Source organism: Populus nigra, chromosome 13 (assembly GCF_951802175.1).
Source record: "Populus nigra chromosome 13, ddPopNigr1.1, whole genome shotgun sequence".
Classification (NCBI taxonomy): domain Eukaryota; kingdom Viridiplantae; phylum Streptophyta; class Magnoliopsida; order Malpighiales; family Salicaceae; genus Populus; species Populus nigra.
The window spans coordinates 6,734,268-6,750,544 of NC_084864.1; the positions used below are offsets into that span (position 1 = coordinate 6,734,268).

Genomic DNA, 16,277 nt, shown 5'->3' on the forward strand with positions numbered 1-16,277 from the left:
TGAACAACACAATCAAGTTAAGTCTGGACATACATTAAGATTAGAACTGCAAGATATGTTGAATAGCCATGGGATGATGATTTCTCAGTTTCAAGCTAATTCTGATGTTAGCATAGAGAAACACTCTACTGTCCAAGCTTCTAATGTTTTTCCAGAAATGAACCATGTGTTAGGTTCTAAAGTTGATGAGGTGAAGGTAGGGTCTCATCAACAAGAACAACTAAAATTTAGACCCAAATTGAATTTTTTAAATGCTTTGAAGGGTTCTGATGTTGATGACAATGAGGGTAGCAACACCCTTGGCATTAGTTCAGTCCGTAATCTGCACTTTGCTCCCCCTACTACGACTGATGGTCGTGTGACAGTAGCTCCTCCACTTGATGTGTTTGAAGATGGCTACGAATTTTGGAAATCCACCCTGGTTGGTCATTTTGTGGGGCAGAAATTACCGTATCCCGTGGTTAATTCTTTTGCCAAAAGAATATGGGGCTCCAACGGTGAATATAGGGCTCCTACGGTCTAACATGGGGCTCCTACGGTTTATCAGAAGTTTTGTCTTCGGATAATGATTTCTTCATCTTCACTTTTGATTCTGTCGATCATGCCACTAATGTGCTGGAAAGAGCCCCATGGCACATGGCAAACAGGCGTTTGGTGCTTAAACGTTGGTAACCGAACATGCAATTTTTGAAAGATGATTTGGCCAAAGTTCCGGTATGGGTTGGGCTGTATAATGTCCCTCTCGAGTATTGGACTATTAAGGGGTTGAGCTGTGTAGCGAGTGCTATTGGAGACCCCCTTCATGCGGATCATATTACATTGTTGCGAAAAAGGCTTAGTTACGCAAGAGTTTGCGTTGAGATAGATGCTTCGAAGACGTTGGTTAAGGAATATGATCTTCGCTGTCCAAATGGGTTATTCATAACAATTTCAGCTGAGTACGAATGGATACCGTCGAAGTGCAGTAATTGCAATGTCTTTGGACACACCACAACGCTATGTGCTACTAATAACATTGATAATCTTAAAGTGGTGGCAGAAGGTAAGAGGAATCTAGGAGCTATGAACTCTAAATCTGCGGATAACAAGCACAATCAGTTTCAGTGGCAGGTAGTTGGTAAACAAAACAAGGGTTCTGTGAGTGGGGAGAATGCTCCTTTGGCATCTAAAGTGGGTAATTGTAATGAGAATGGTTGTTCAACATCTGGTATACATATGTCTGATTGTAATATGAATGATCATGCGGCATCAGATGTGCGCAATGCTGCTTGTCTTGAAGATGAAAATCCTTCCTCTCCTCTTGTCTTGAAGAGTTTACGAGAAGACATGAAACAGGAGCAAGGGGCTGCAAGTACTGCTTTAGATCAAGATATGGACGCAATGGGAGGTGATACAGATGGGGAACGAACCGATAAGGAGTTAACATCAACGATCCTGACAACCCCTCAAACCCTGAATTCCACCGAAAGGGAAACTCTTAATCAGTTAGCTATTAAGGCTAGAGACTCTCTAGAGAAAAAGAAAATGGGTTCAAAAGCCTCTTCAAAGAAGAATAAGAAATCTAGCTCCTCTCCAGGAGGCACGTCAAGGTAATCTTTGTGTTGCTGTTTGTACTCCTCTCTATTTTCCTATGATTATTGGATGTTGGAATATTATAGGTTTTGATGATCCTATAAAGCATTCAGAATTGCGTCGGCTCATCCATCAAGAGAGGATATCTCTTTTTGGTCTGGTTGAAACTCGAGTTAAAGACAAGAATAAAGATAATGTTTCTCAACTTCTTCTGCGTTCTTGGTCCTTCTTATATAATTATGATTTCTCTTGTTGTGGTCATATTTGGGTTTGTTGGAATGCTGATACGGTGAAGGTCGATGTTTTCGGAATGTCAGACCGGCTATTCATGTTTTTGTCACTATATTAGCTACCAATATCAGTTTCAATACTTCAATTATTTATGGAGACAATAATGCTTCCTTACGTGAGACATTATGGTCTGATATAGTGAGTCGTAGTGATGGATGGGAGTCAACCCCGTGGATTCTTATGGGTGACTTTAATGCTATCCGCAACCAGTCGGACAGGTTAAGAGGGTCTTCTACGTGGGCTGGTACTATGGACAGATTGGATACATGTATTCAAGAAGCGAAAGGAGATGATCTTCGATATTCAGGTATACATTATACTTGGTCGAACCAATGTCCTGAGAATCTGATTATGCGGAAACTAGATAGAGTGCTTATCAATGAGCAGTGGAATCTGAACTTCCCATTATCGGAAGCGAGATTTTTGCCTTCGGGTATGTCAGACCATTCTCCTATGGTGGTAAGGGTTATTGGAAATGATCAGAACATAAAGAAACCATTCAGATTCTTCGATATGTGAATGGATCATGACGAGTTCATGCCCTTGGTCAAGATCTATCAGGTCTGTATCCAAATCCAAACAAAAGTGACATCTTCTTGAGCGGTGTGTTAAATGCTGAGAGGGAACAAATTATTCATATTCTTGGGTTTAGAGAGGGGGAGCTCCCTATGAAATATTTGGGAATACCTCTTCTCTTGTCCAGACTAAAGGTTGTTTATTCTAAGGGCCTCGTGGATCGAATCACCTCTAAAGTTTGACATTGGACTTGTAGAACACTCTCGTATGCAGGACAGGTACAACTGATTAATTCAATCTTATTTTCCATACAGGTCTATTAGGCATCTCTCTTTCTCTTACCTGGGCAAGTAATTAAAAATGTGGAGCAAATTATGAAATCCTTTCTTTGGTCAGGTTCAGATATGAGAACTACTGGGGCTAAAGTGGCTTGGGATCAGGTATGTCTTCCAAAAAAGGAGAGGGGGCTAGGAATAAAAAGGATAACAGAATGGAATAAGATTGCTTTGTTGAAACACATTTGGAACCTGTGCAATGCCGCAGATGGCTCAATATGGTCTACTTGGATCAGATCCAATCTATTGCGAGGTAGGAATTTCTGGACAATCAAGATGCCACAGAATTGCTCTTGGGCTTGGAGAAAGATTCTAAAGCTCAGATCCTTAGCATGACCGAAGATGAAGAACATCATAGGAGATGGAATGACAACCTCTCTATGGTTTGACAATTGGCATCCTCACAGCCCACTCGTGGATTCTTACGGGGAAAGATTCATCTATGATTCAGGTATGGTCAAGAACGCGAAAGTGAATGTGCTAATTCATAACTCAGAATGGAAAACTCCTACCACCCAAGCTATTGGCTGGCACCCCATTATAGAAGCTATTCCTTCCAATTCTAATCCTCAGATGGGGCAACAGGATGAGATAGTTTGGTTGGATTCGCCAAATCACAGATTCTCGATCAAAGTAGCTTGGGAACAACTAAGACGTCATCGTCAGATGGTTGAATGGCATGACATTGTGTGGTTCAGGAATGTTGTTCCAAGACATTCATTTCTTCTATGGATGGTTGTCCAACAGAAACTCACAACTCAAGATAAACTTCATCGGTTTGGTATACATGGTCCCAATAGATGCTCACTCTGTCTCCGCAACAATGAGGATCACAACCACTTGTTCTTTGAATGCTCCTATACTAAAGCGATCTGGTGGGATGTTTGTGACAGATGCGACATTCCAAGAATGACAAAAGGCTGGGATGAATGGATTCGATGGGCCACTGTCTCTTGGCATGGCAAGAGTTTCGTTAATTTTTCTCGTAAACTGAGTTTTGCAGCTACAGTGTATCATGTATGGCAAGAACAGAATGCAAGGATCTTTGCTGGAATGTCTAGAACTTCGAATTTGGTCTTTAATCAAATCGAATGTATCATTCGTGATAAGCTTGATTTGATGAGAAATGTCGTACCAACAAATGAAAACAAAAGGATCCCATGAGCTTGGAGGGTGAATACCATAGATTCTTAATTTGTTAGTTAGCTGGTTGTATTGGTTTCCCTAACGAATCTAGTGAAGTTTCAGTTTTATGGTCGGTGGCTAGCCTGTAGCCATTTGTTGTTTTATGTTTATGTTATCATTGTAAATCTGGGGTATGCCCCTTATAATGTTTGTATCTTCTTCTTTTAATACATACGTCAACTTACCAAAAAAAAAAGGAAATGGCTAAACAAGGTGGTGTTAGTGTAGGTGTCGTGGTTTAGAGCTTATTTGATGGTTGGTGTGAGTGTTGTGGTTTAGAGCTTATTTGATGGTCGGTTTGGTGTTATGGTGGTGGAAATAAATGGATGTTATTGCTTCAGTTTGGTGTTATGGTGGTGAAGAGAAATAAATGCTTATGGTTGTTGGTCTAATGCCAATTTATCATTATTTTCTTGTCATTTTTTAATTATCTATTCTAGGTTGGAGTTTCTTTAAATTGGATGGTTTCTATTACCTAGTTTTCAAAATGAATAATGGGTTAAAATAGGTTTTGATACCATAAAAAGCCTTTTGCCTGAATCAACTTCGTTATGCATAGAAACAACAAAGGTGGTTTTAGCTTCAAATGGTTAACAACTCTAATATGAAAGGGGCCAAAATCCTTTCTTGTATTAGCAGGATCTAAAATAGTTTGGCATTGACGTGAGAGAACATGAAAGAATTGCAAGTGTGAAATAGGAAATGTGAATATTTTGTAAAGATAAGCTATATACTCTATGCCTTGAATGAACCAAGTTAACATGAGTTTCCAGGTATGCTCCTGCTTTTAGTAAATATGTCTTATAGCTAATCGATTGGTTACAAGTAGTATTGATTTTATTTGTGTAAAACATAATTATTAGTAATAAAACTTTCTTTATTTCTAATATTTAATTTTATTTTATTAATGAATCTAATGTTTGATTAAATAATCTAGAGTAAAGATAAAGTCCATGGAACAAAAATGTTTTGCATAGAAAATTATAAAGTTGTTATAGTTACGAGATTCCTAATGCATTAAAGCATTGTTCCTTAATGATCCTAGTCAATGTTCTATTAAGACTGGATATGAATTAAAGCTGTTAAGATCGGTGCATATTACATTCCTTCTTTTATAAAAGGAAACAGATGCTCTCATAAACTGAGATATGAGATATACTTGGAACTAATATGCAGATGTTTGTCAAATGACATGTACAATGAATTGACCTACAAGAGAATTTTATATGGAGAGATCACTTATGTCTATGGAAAGACTCACATGATAGTTGTGTAAATGATTCTTAGACTTGAGATCACTAAGTTATCTTATATAGGGAGTGTTATGCTTTGATCCTGACCATACAATGGTAACAAACAGACAGATGTTGGGTATAACATAAACTATATAAAGATATATGAGTAATCAAAAGAGGATTCATCACCCTAGGTGAATTAGAAAAAAATATTTCATATATTCTCAAATAGCATTTATTGTGAAATGAGTTTTGAAAAGAATTTCAAAATCATATTTAAAGAATCAATTATTATAATGTTGACAACTAAAATGATTTAACAAATAAAACATAATTCATACTAATTTTTAAATCAAAATTTTCATGATAAAGGGATAAAAATTGCACTGAGAAAATAGTCACTGAAATGTTAAGTTAAACCACATGTGACTTTTCTAATATTTTAGGGATCATAACAGGTTACTAGACATTGTACTTAATCTTCAAATATAAATCAATCAATTGTTGAATTGATAATAAATTAAATAGTTTAATTTATTTAATCTAATTTTATTTAGAATTATAATTTATATTTAGACCAACTTATTAGGAAACCTAATGGGTCACACATATAAGAACTACTGATCGAAATTAAAATAGGATGATTAATAAAGTGTGACGTGATTGCATAAATATCTAAATTATCATAAAATAATATATGTGATATTATTTAAGGGCCAAATTGATATTTTATCATTTATATAATTTTTAGGTTTCCTTATAAATAGAATATTATATTTCCTAAGAAAAGGGGTGAGAAGAGGAAACATCTAAAACACAAAAAAAAAAAAAAGAGCTAGCATTCTAAGGTATAACAATCCTTCTCTTTTAAAAAGGTTTAGGAGATTTCTTACTGGTGGTTCGTGTGGATTATCGTTAAAAGCTTGACACTTGGACAGTTTGTGGTTTGCGACAGCCCAGCTTTAAAGCGATTATTTAAACTGAAAAGAATATTTGATTTTCATGTAATTTCCGCATAAACCCTAAATAATTCTATATCTGTCTAATAAAATTCTTGAGACTCTAAAAAATTTTAATTTATTATTTTCATTGTATGTATATATTTCAAAAACCAACATCTGCAACTCAATTATGGAGAGGCAGACTGCATGTGATGGGTGGCAGCAAGGAAATTCACCAAGCACCTAGAGTAGATCACTAGAGTATTGCAATAAAAGATGGAAATGCATTAGAGAAGTAGTGGCTCTCTGAAGTACCTGTTCCCATGGAGGGCCACAGGTCTGCTTGCTGCCCTCATTTATGTTCGAAATTAGGATCGAGATTCTGTTTTGATTATTAATCTTCAATTATTCATCTCCTATGAAAAATCCCCCTCGTTTATGATAATATAATAATTACCTTCTGTACCATAACAATGAATGTCACTTTGATGACATGACTTTTAACAATAATTCACTAACTACCAGTAATAAACATCTACTTGTTGCTTATTGCAGTCAATGATCATCTTTTCTGTCATTGGAGGTCAAGAGGTGACTTCATGCCTAAACTTGGGTCCCTATTTTCAAATGGTCTCGAAGGAATGAGGTACACAGGTTGATCATTTTGCTTCATTTGACAATATTAGATTTGAGCAAACTGCTCTCTCTCATTGTCCATGTTACTGTATATGATATAGCTTTTAGATTCTGCAAAGTTTCAGGTAGTGTATAGCGATGTTTATATGCTAGATGATGAAATGAAGTGGAAAATTTTACCTTCAATGCCAAAACCCAACTCCCATATTGAGTGTGCTTGGGTAATTGTCAACAACTCAATTATCATCACTGGAGGTAAAAGCACCCGGTTACCAAAAGGATGATCTTGGTTGGAGAGGCGTTCCAATTCCATTTGGACTCGCGGGTACTGATCTTCTCTTTCCCACACTTAAAAAGAAGGATTAATATATATATATATATATATATATATATATATATATATATATATATATATATATATATATATATATATATATATATATATATCACTAGTCGTTCTTGAGTAAAACTCAGAATGAGCCATCCTCTAACCACACAAGCATTTCCTACCATGGAAGGTAATGCGAGGACATCTCTCTATTAAACCATTGCACATTTCTTATGCTGCTTAACTAAAGTGCAGCCCTTCTTTAGCTTCTTCGTTAATGTGGCACCTAGGGATTGAATCAAACTCAGTCCTTGCTGAATTGACTCGTTTAGGAGCCTATTCAACACTCATCTTCATTCGTCATATTTTGCTACCTCCGTGTCCTCCATAATCTAAACAAGAAAAGTAAGCAGCTATTTACCGGAGGCGTTCTGTTGGCCTTTTATATATATAAATAAGCAATGTGTGATCTGTCATCAATCGCATAAAATGAGCAATGCCTACTCCGTTCCTTTCCGCATGAATATTATCCTGCTGGTTTTTGGGATGGCTGGTTGTCCTTTACGTCAGAGAAGCTAGACAAAGGTCCAGATAATCCACAGCCAAGGAAGGTCATTGGAGATTGTGGAGAACCAAATTGCACCCGTGATTAAGAACATGTTATGTACCTTTTTAAATGTTTTTTATTTTCAAAATAATATTTATTTTACTTTTTAATATTAACTTATCAAAATAATTTAAAACAATTTAAAGATATTAAGATTTTAATTTTAAACAAAAAAAATAATAATAAATTTTAAACTTTTTAAAAAATATTTTTAAAACAAACAAACCTTCTTTCAAGCATCACAGCTCATATAATTTTTTTTCCTTTTAACTTCCCATAATTGGGAATTGGAAAAGGATCAATTTATCCTATTTATGCCCTTTCTATATTTTGAACTCGTTCCAACCAGCATTTCTAAAAATTTTACACTTTTTTTATTTAAAATAATTTTTTTTAGTATTTTTAAATTATTTTAATAAACTAATATCAAAAATAATTTAAAAAAAAATAATCTTATATTTAAACTGTAACTGCCACAACACTCTCAAACAAACCTAAACCAACTAAATTAGAGTTCGACAGCACTTTCTGCCTAAATCCCAGCGATGATGAAAATCATTACTATTTATTTTTATTTAGTTCATATTGCTTTTGTTCACTCCGCTGGTAATTTGGATTTTCGACTGCCTAATTCTTGGACATCCTTCATCTTCCTGCAACATTGTGCAAACTTCAAACTTTCAACGTGTTCTCTTGTATACAGAATCTATAGTAGCCAGAACGAAACCTGACAATTGAAATGGATCCAAGACCACAGTAATAATAGAGGTTCTCAACTCAGAATATATAAAGCACGTTTCATAAAAAGAAAACGAATGTACACAAATCACCGAAACAAGGTTCAGTTAACTTTATTCATCCAGCCCTGCATTTACAATTTACTCAATATGCCATGAATGGCCAAGTTATCTATAGACATACAAGAAAATGCTGGGTTTTTTTTTTTTTTTTTTTTTGTAGATATTAGCTCTCCCCTTTTCAAGTGCTAGTGCACTATAACTGGTCTGGAGACGAGGGAAAAAAACCAGGTGAAAAAATGTCCAAGTCAAAGTAGAAAGATGCAGTGGTTGATCTAGGCTTATGAACAAATTATTAAACGGACCCAATAGCTTCCAATCAGTTGAATAGAATAAACGTGACTACTTATTAAAGGCATATGCTAGAGGCTGTAAAACTAGTTGTACTCATTGGTTACCTTGAGCAGTATCCAAAATGCATCTACCTGTAAAACGAAAAAAACTGAAATTATTGAGGACACAAGGCCAAGTGATTAATAAGCCAGTTCTGACTTGTATGGGGAAATATATATATATATCAGCAAATGATGCAAAACATTCAAAATTCCCCTTTCACCCCATTTATCACTCCAGAAACTATAAATATAGGTTTTGCAATAACTTGTCCAAGATTCTTCAAATTAAATTTTCATCCTTATAAGATATGTGATTTTCCATATTCAATAATTCTTTTGATTCTTTCCAAAATCATTTTTTCCGTTAACATGCCATCACAAATTCAATAATTGCACAAGAAACCAAACAATTGAAATTGGCCTTTTGAGCTTCACCCATAAAGACAAACAACAACTTATCACATACCACTCTGTTTGAGAACGCGGTGCAAACCGCGTTCCCAAAATTATTATTTTTTTTTTTTGCTAAAAATTAATTTTTAAAAAATAAAAAAACATTATTTTAATGTATTTCAGCACGAAAAACACTTTGAAAAGTAACCGTAACCACACTTCCAAACAGACTAAGTACTAATAATAACTGTAACAGTTCAGCTGGTTTATGTGATCAGAATAATGATCCTCTGCACAAAGACATGTTATCCCTTAGTTTTAACAGTCACAGCGTTGTTCATGAAAGCATTCATCAAAAGCAATGTGTGGAGGCTCCATTCCACTAACCTGGTTTATATTCCTCGTTTGGAATCCATGACCCTGAGGACAGCAAAGTAACTTCTTATTCCACACAATCCATGCACAAATAATGTTATCTACACCAAGTTGATCCAAGTTAAGATGAGTTAAGATGTATACAATAAGCAAACATGTGAGAAGTAAACATACAGCAGGGAGAGAGAAAGTAAGATATACCTTTTTCATTTCAATAAAGGGGCATAAGGAGCTGGGCATGGAGGCATGGTGTGATCAGGTAACTGGTTTATCAAATCAACTGTAGCCTGCAAGCATGCCTTCAGCATTTTCTTTTCCAATCTAACAAGCTGAGTAGCCACTCGCTTCTTGGGGTTCAAGTTAGGATCTGCCAACTAGTGCAGCAAAATTATTTTGGATTAAACCTCTATCACCAGCACATTAGACTATCAATGGGGTTGGTAAAGTCTTACCATCAACTCATCTTCACTTATGCTGGTACAATAGCCAGCAAGGCGCGTTCTAAAATAAACAGTAAGCTGATCTAACACTGCTTGTTCCATACAAGGGCTTACCTGTAACAGCTAAGCAATTTCAGAGTGAATCTTAGGAAGATAGGAACCATGTTCCATTTAACTAGAGCAAGTCCATACGAATTTCATTAAATATAGATCTCCAAGAGTCATAGGCATAGGTAAAATCCATCACAATTTACCAGACCTTGCTCCATAATGCTCATATTGCAAGAATAAAAAGAAAAAAAACTAAAAGACAAAGCTCTCCTCATGACATGGCAGCTAAGGTTAGCTCACGAAGCTTTGCCATACCCATACAAGTCCAACCATAAATCCTAAAAATGAGATAATTGCATTATTAGGACACTAACTTTACACCTTTTCACAATTTAATACATGAAATTTGATTTATTTTTATTTTTTGGGTATACCAACTTTTTCAAAAATTTCAATCAAATACTTCAGATCATCATTCGTCAATTCTTCAATTATTTGATGATATATTTGTCCTTAAATCGTTGTTGGTACTCCAACTTTTGGTTTACATCAATCAAGTATAAGAACTTTAATATTTTTCATTTTGACACACCAACATTTTTTATTGTTCCAATAAAGTACTTCAGTCAATTTTTCATTTTCTAATGTGAGTTTTATTTAGTAAAAGAACCATCTAAAATAAGATTATTTTAATAAATTAAATATTTTAAATTAAAATAAATGCTTGTAAAAAACTAAAATAAACTCTTTGGTAAATCATTTAAATAAAGAATAAAAACTATTTTATAATTAACTAACATTAAAAAATAAATTATTGATTTAATTAAAATATTTATAATTTTAACCAAATAAATGAATATCATATGATTGCAACATAAATGGAAAGTGGATGGAATCATGACAAAGAGAACACGTTAAAAAAAATTACCTAAGTAAAGGAACCTGGTCAATTAAAAAATGTACTTGATTGGAATAAAAAAAAATGTTGGTGTATCAAAATGAAAAGGATTAAAGTTGTTGTACATGATTGACATAAAACGAAAGTTGGAGTACCAATAACAATTTAAGAGAAAATGGCATGTCATCAAAATAACAGAAGAATTGATGGAAGGTGGACCAAATTACTTCATTGAAATTTTTAAAAAAGTCGGTACACTCAAACAAAAAAAATTGAAGTTCATGTACTTAATTGAAAAAAAGTGTGAAGTTCGCATATTAATAGAGCAATTATCCCTCCTAAAAATCATTGATCTCTGCATAAAGCATGATTAGCATGGATTCCAAATTTTAGTAAAAATCAATTGACCAAAGCTTAAGAGTGATAGGAACAATATTGATGAATCCTGATTTCTTACCATAAAAAAGAATAAACAAAAGAAAGAAAATGGGGATGCATTCACCACACTAAACATCCAAAAATAAAAATTACATATGATTTGAAAAAAAATGAACTTACTGGACAAACTGGACCTTGAGAAGAAATTACAGATTGCATTTCAGAAGGATCTGATACATATCCCAATCGCAAATAAGGAAGAATATCTGACACGGCTTCTTTTTCCTTTCCAGCGTAGACCTGCAGCAGGGACAGATTAAAAGATCTGAAAGAAGAGACCGATACAATAACCTACGCAGGAAAATTTGTTTCATACTTGAAAAACTTGTACTGACAATTTCCCATTTCTTTGAGCAACCATTCTCTTGTCCTGATACTGAGGGTCCTCAGTGTTCAGTGCTGCCTGGATCATACAGTACATAATACATATCAATACAGATAACATCCAAAAATATGAATATTTCAATACAGAAGGGGGAAAATTAAGATCACCTCAACTGCTATTCGGTCATAAGGATTATCTTCATCAACAAAGCCATAGTTTAAAAGCAATTTTGAATTTGGCTGTGGCCCACACCTGAAAATGCAAATTTCAAATTTCTTAATGAAAAAAACCGAGTCCTGCAGAACAAAATGAAATTAAGGCCATCAAAGCAATTTACATACCATACAACAATGGGCTCCCCAGCCTTGTATGGTCGATCAACCACTAATTCAACAGCACCATCAACAGCAGTTAACATTGCCTTGCAGTTGCTACTGTATGCTAGCAAAGGTGGTCCAAGAGGAACCAAAGCAAATCTTCGAGCCAAACTGACTTTCTGAACATTTAAGAGCATCATTAGATCAATCAGATTGACTTATTCAAAAATAGCTATATCTAAAAACCACCACAATAGACATCCTAAGCTAGCATAGCAAAGAAATGCAGCAAATTAGCAGAACTCAGAAGAGCAACAAAATCAGAAATAAAAGCAACTTAAATGGCATACGCGGATTGCTTAACATTGCTTAACATTTACAATGAATACACTTCATGACAAAACAACTGCGCTCATGATTTTGAGGCAGCCACAGTCCACATGGCATCCATCAAATTCTGTATAAATCAAGCATAATGTATGGCACAGAGCTAAGATGAAATGGCCCGAGAAAGAGCAAGGTAGTAACAACAGAGAAGAAGATGCACAAAGGCTAATGTTCATGCCTTAGAAAGCAGCAATTGTAAGCTCAAAAGGAGTCCAAGATCACCCCATGATAATAGCCAAACTGACAGAAAAGAAGATGTAGAAGGATAGATAGAAAGAATTATTACTTGTGAAAAGGAAAACATTACTTACTGTGAAGAAAAAGATATGGAAAAACCGGACAATAGAATAACCACTCACAAAAAGAACAAATTTATGTACCAATTGTATTGTATTACCTATTCTACTAATCATATGTTGTAGGAGGATGTTTTAAAAGTAAAACACATATTATGAGCCTTCATAATTGGTGTATACTTTACTCTGTACTATCAACCAATTCAAGCTGAACTAAGTCCCCCACCATGATAGTACATGGGGGGGAAATGACACATGTGTTATCGCTCTGCTAGCAGGGCAAATATACCTGTAAATGCACCACACAGGATTGAATGGCTACAAAAGCTTGTTTAAAAATCTCAAAGGGAAAGGCTTCAGTAGGTATATCATATGGATATTGCTGCAATATGGACATGGATATCAAAAGAATGTCAGAAGGTAACAATATTAAATCTCTTTGAAGAAAGTAGCAAGGACATATTGTAGAGAGCTTTCAAATTGGAAACAACAAAGGTATAACCTGAAATAGAGAACCAGCCATGAACCAAACAGTGTCTAGCTCCTCATATTCTCTTTTAATTCCATCTGCCCTGTCAAGAACTTCAGCCTACTTCACCAACATAAATCTAGTCTTAACCATGGAGCATAGCATCAATTTTATTTATAAAGGAGATCAATAAAATAATGTGCCAGAATTCAAATGATCACAAAGCATATATAGTACCTTAGTTGGGCTACCAGTCAGGTAAGCCAATTCAGCCTCAGACCATAAAAGTGGAGATTCCACAGCCAGCTGTCCCCTACCTCGCTGACGATCAAGCTCCCTTATATATGGATACCAGAATGACTTCTTTCCTTGCTTCTTCTCATACATCAGGTATAAGGCCAAGCATGCCAATTCCGATAATTTGTTTGTGGTTAAGAGTTCCGCTATATGAAAGATCAAGCAGACAGAAAAAAATATCTTACAATTGGTTCAAGGTAAGTTTTTCATGGAAGCTGAACACCTAAATTAGTCACACTGACATTTATCATGGTTTCACTTATAGCATGCTGAGTGGTTTCACTATCTAGTCAAGCAAAGAAACAGTTTACACAAACACATACATTCCCTACCTGTTTGCTAATACTCTCGAAACTGAATAAGATGGCATAGAAGAGGCAAATCCCTCCCCACCAACACTCCCATAAAGTTGACAGTGCAGATTCAAAGCATTACCAGAAACCGACTGCATGAACAAACATGATTCCAAACACAATATCTTTGTTGTTTTATGGAGTTTCTCCTATGATTGAGAATTGAAAGCTTAAAACAGCTTGCACAAAAAGACTTGCACCATTTGAAATAACGAATGAGGATAACTTCCGCATGCACTATGCATCGGAAAACTGTACGATAAATGGTAACAAGTGCAAGAGCAGAATAGCAAGATTATAATCTATCTAGTATGAATGAAATTTACTATCTCAACCCATTTTAACCTTTCTAAGTTCACAACACACTAATTGACTACATGAAATCAACAATGAACATTCACCACAGCTAAATCCCCAGCACAATACACAATCAAAAAAGTGCTGAAAACACTACACCTTACCAAGAGTCTCATTTCCCAAAACCCTCTCGAGTGTAACAACAAGCGAATTGGGCACCGAAACCGCCACATCAGTGGCCTGCAAAGAGCTCAAACGCACACAACAATTAATAAAGAAAAAAAAACAAATTGATTTTCAAAAAAAAATTCACAAATTATAAAACCCTAAAAAGACCTGAAGATCCTCGCTAGCAGCAACATAATGAATAGGTCGAAGTTTCTTGTCATGAGAAGGTCTTTCTTTAAGCACAACTTTGCAAGGAGGCAATCCATTTTTATGCATCCACGACTTCAAATCCCCAAATTCGTCTTCTTCTTCTCCTCCTCTTTTGCTCACAACTTCACTAGTACGTTTCCCATCGACTAATGTTGCAAAGCACAAATTTCTCCGCCGCCGGTGAAATGAAACGGCGCGTTTAGGAAGATTGGAAAATGAAATTGAAACCCTAGAGAGAACAGTAAGAGAAGGTGAAATGCATTTGTTGTGTAAACAAGTGAATTCCATTTTCTTTTCTTTTAGGGTTTAGGATTGATTGCTGAGAGAAGCGAAAGATTGTGTGTTTGGAGATTTTCTTTTTTTTTTTTCTGTTTTCTTTTTTGTGCCGTGGGGATAAGAGGATTACAAGAATTTGTTTTCTTTTGTCGATTTCATGAATTGGATTGGAGGGAAACAAAAATATACCTTTTGTTTTTTTGGGTGGGGTTGCGGTTGACGGAGCTTCACCACCACTACACCCAGGATAATGTATATTTTAGTACCTAATTTGTATCAACTTTTACAGTTAAGTATTCATTTTGAATTGAGACAGTAATATTCCGATGTCTAAACTTTGATTTGTTGCTATAGTTGAGTGCTTGCTTTTAATATTTATGAGATTGATCATTGATGTGATAATTTTGAGTGCTCCCATTTAGTATATTGTTGGATGTTTGAATTCTTATGGAAGAACCTTGCATTGAGTGTCTGTTTGAGTGTCTGTTTGATATTGTGGTGTAAAGTGTTTTTTAAAAATAATATTTGCATGAAAATACATTAAAATAATTTTTTTTATATTTTTTTAATTTTGACATCAACACTTCAAAATCATTAAAAGGTATAAAAAATTAATTTGATACCTCAAGCTAAATATATTTTTAAAATGCGCTCAAACATAATTTGAAATACAAAAAAAAAAAACAAGTGGCAAATGTTAATTTTTAATAATGTTAGGAATTATGACAGGTCTAGTCATAATGATGGACTGAAGTAGACAAATTCTCAATATGATTTTGGGAAATAAAGTTTACATCAACAATAATTTTATCACATGAACATGTGGCACACGTCAATTTTTAATGATTTTAGGAATATTAACTTACATAAAGGTGTAATGATGATAATAAAAATGTAGTGGTAGGGTTAATATTAAGAAAAAAAAAGGGATTTTTTAAACATAAAACATAAAAATAAAATAAAGAGATGCATAGAAGAATGAATCCAGTTTAAAATGGTTTCATTCACCCTTGTTATCTTGAATTTATATTTTAAAGGTCCTTTTATTACTTTCATCCCCATCCTCATATGTTTAGTTTTCTTTACTTGGTCATGTCTTTTTGTTTAATATACTTAGGTGATGTTTGATAGTATGGTTGCGTATGAGGTTTAAAGTGAGAAATAGAAATATGTGTTTGGTTAGGTTAAAACCTAGTTTTATTTTGGTGGGACCCACTAAGAATTGAGGTTACACCTGAGATTGAACAAAAGCAAGATACTTGAGCTTTGCAAACAGCATCTCACCTTATTTTTTTAAGATCCACCGACAAAACACATCCTAAAGAGAAAAAAAACCATTAGAATATCAAACTTCCCAAAACTTCAACAATTCATCTAAAAAATTAGAGCAAAAATACCTTGCAATCTTTTATTGATTGGTCAAATTCTTCATCTCTCTCATAAAAAAAATTGAGATCTTTTTGTCTCCTCCGACCATCTTCTCTCCTTTACTGTCAAAAATAATTTCAC

The 16,277-nt window shown here is 34.6% G+C and overlaps 1 protein-coding gene across 5 annotated transcripts; it reads right to left on the reverse strand.

Annotated features, from left to right (window-relative positions):
* Positions 1-8,429: 8,429 nt before the first annotated feature.
* Positions 8,430-14,956, reverse strand: LOC133671408 (ribulose-1,5 bisphosphate carboxylase/oxygenase large subunit N-methyltransferase, chloroplastic). Of its 5 annotated transcripts, none has more exons than XM_062092178.1 (14): positions 14,451-14,956; positions 14,279-14,354; positions 13,405-13,610; positions 13,201-13,287; positions 12,988-13,080; positions 12,040-12,194; positions 11,866-11,950; positions 11,690-11,776; positions 11,494-11,613; positions 9,999-10,109; positions 9,748-9,920; positions 9,559-9,591; positions 8,842-8,868; positions 8,430-8,650 (listed from the first exon to the last, which is right to left on the reverse strand). In XM_062092178.1, exons 1-11 carry the CDS (start codon positions 14,778-14,780, stop codon positions 9,753-9,755), a joined length of 1,518 nt encoding a protein of 505 aa, XP_061948162.1. In that variant the 5' UTR covers positions 14,781-14,956; the 3' UTR covers positions 8,430-8,650; positions 8,842-8,868; positions 9,559-9,591; positions 9,748-9,752. The 5 variants fall into 5 exon arrangements, with proteins under 5 accessions (XP_061948162.1, XP_061948161.1, XP_061948160.1 ...); XM_062092177.1 differs by having other exon boundaries at positions 9,559-9,647; positions 14,451-14,955; XM_062092176.1 differs by having other exon boundaries at positions 8,430-8,868.
* Between the last annotated feature and the right edge of the window lie 1,321 nt (positions 14,957-16,277).

Bases quoted from the DNA above. Each gene is read 5' to 3' on its own strand.
- LOC133671408 (XM_062092178.1), bottom strand. From the start codon at position 14,780: ATGGAATTCACTTGTTTACACAACAAATGCATTTCACCTTCTCTTACT. The intron at 14,355-14,450 runs GTCTTTTTAGGG...AGCTCTTTGCAG, and splicing joins CTGCTAGCGAGGATCTTCAG to GCCACTGATGTGGCGGTTTC. The intron at 13,081-13,200 runs GTTATACCTTTG...TCCATATTGCAG, and splicing joins TGGCTGGTTCTCTATTTCAG to CAATATCCATATGATATACC.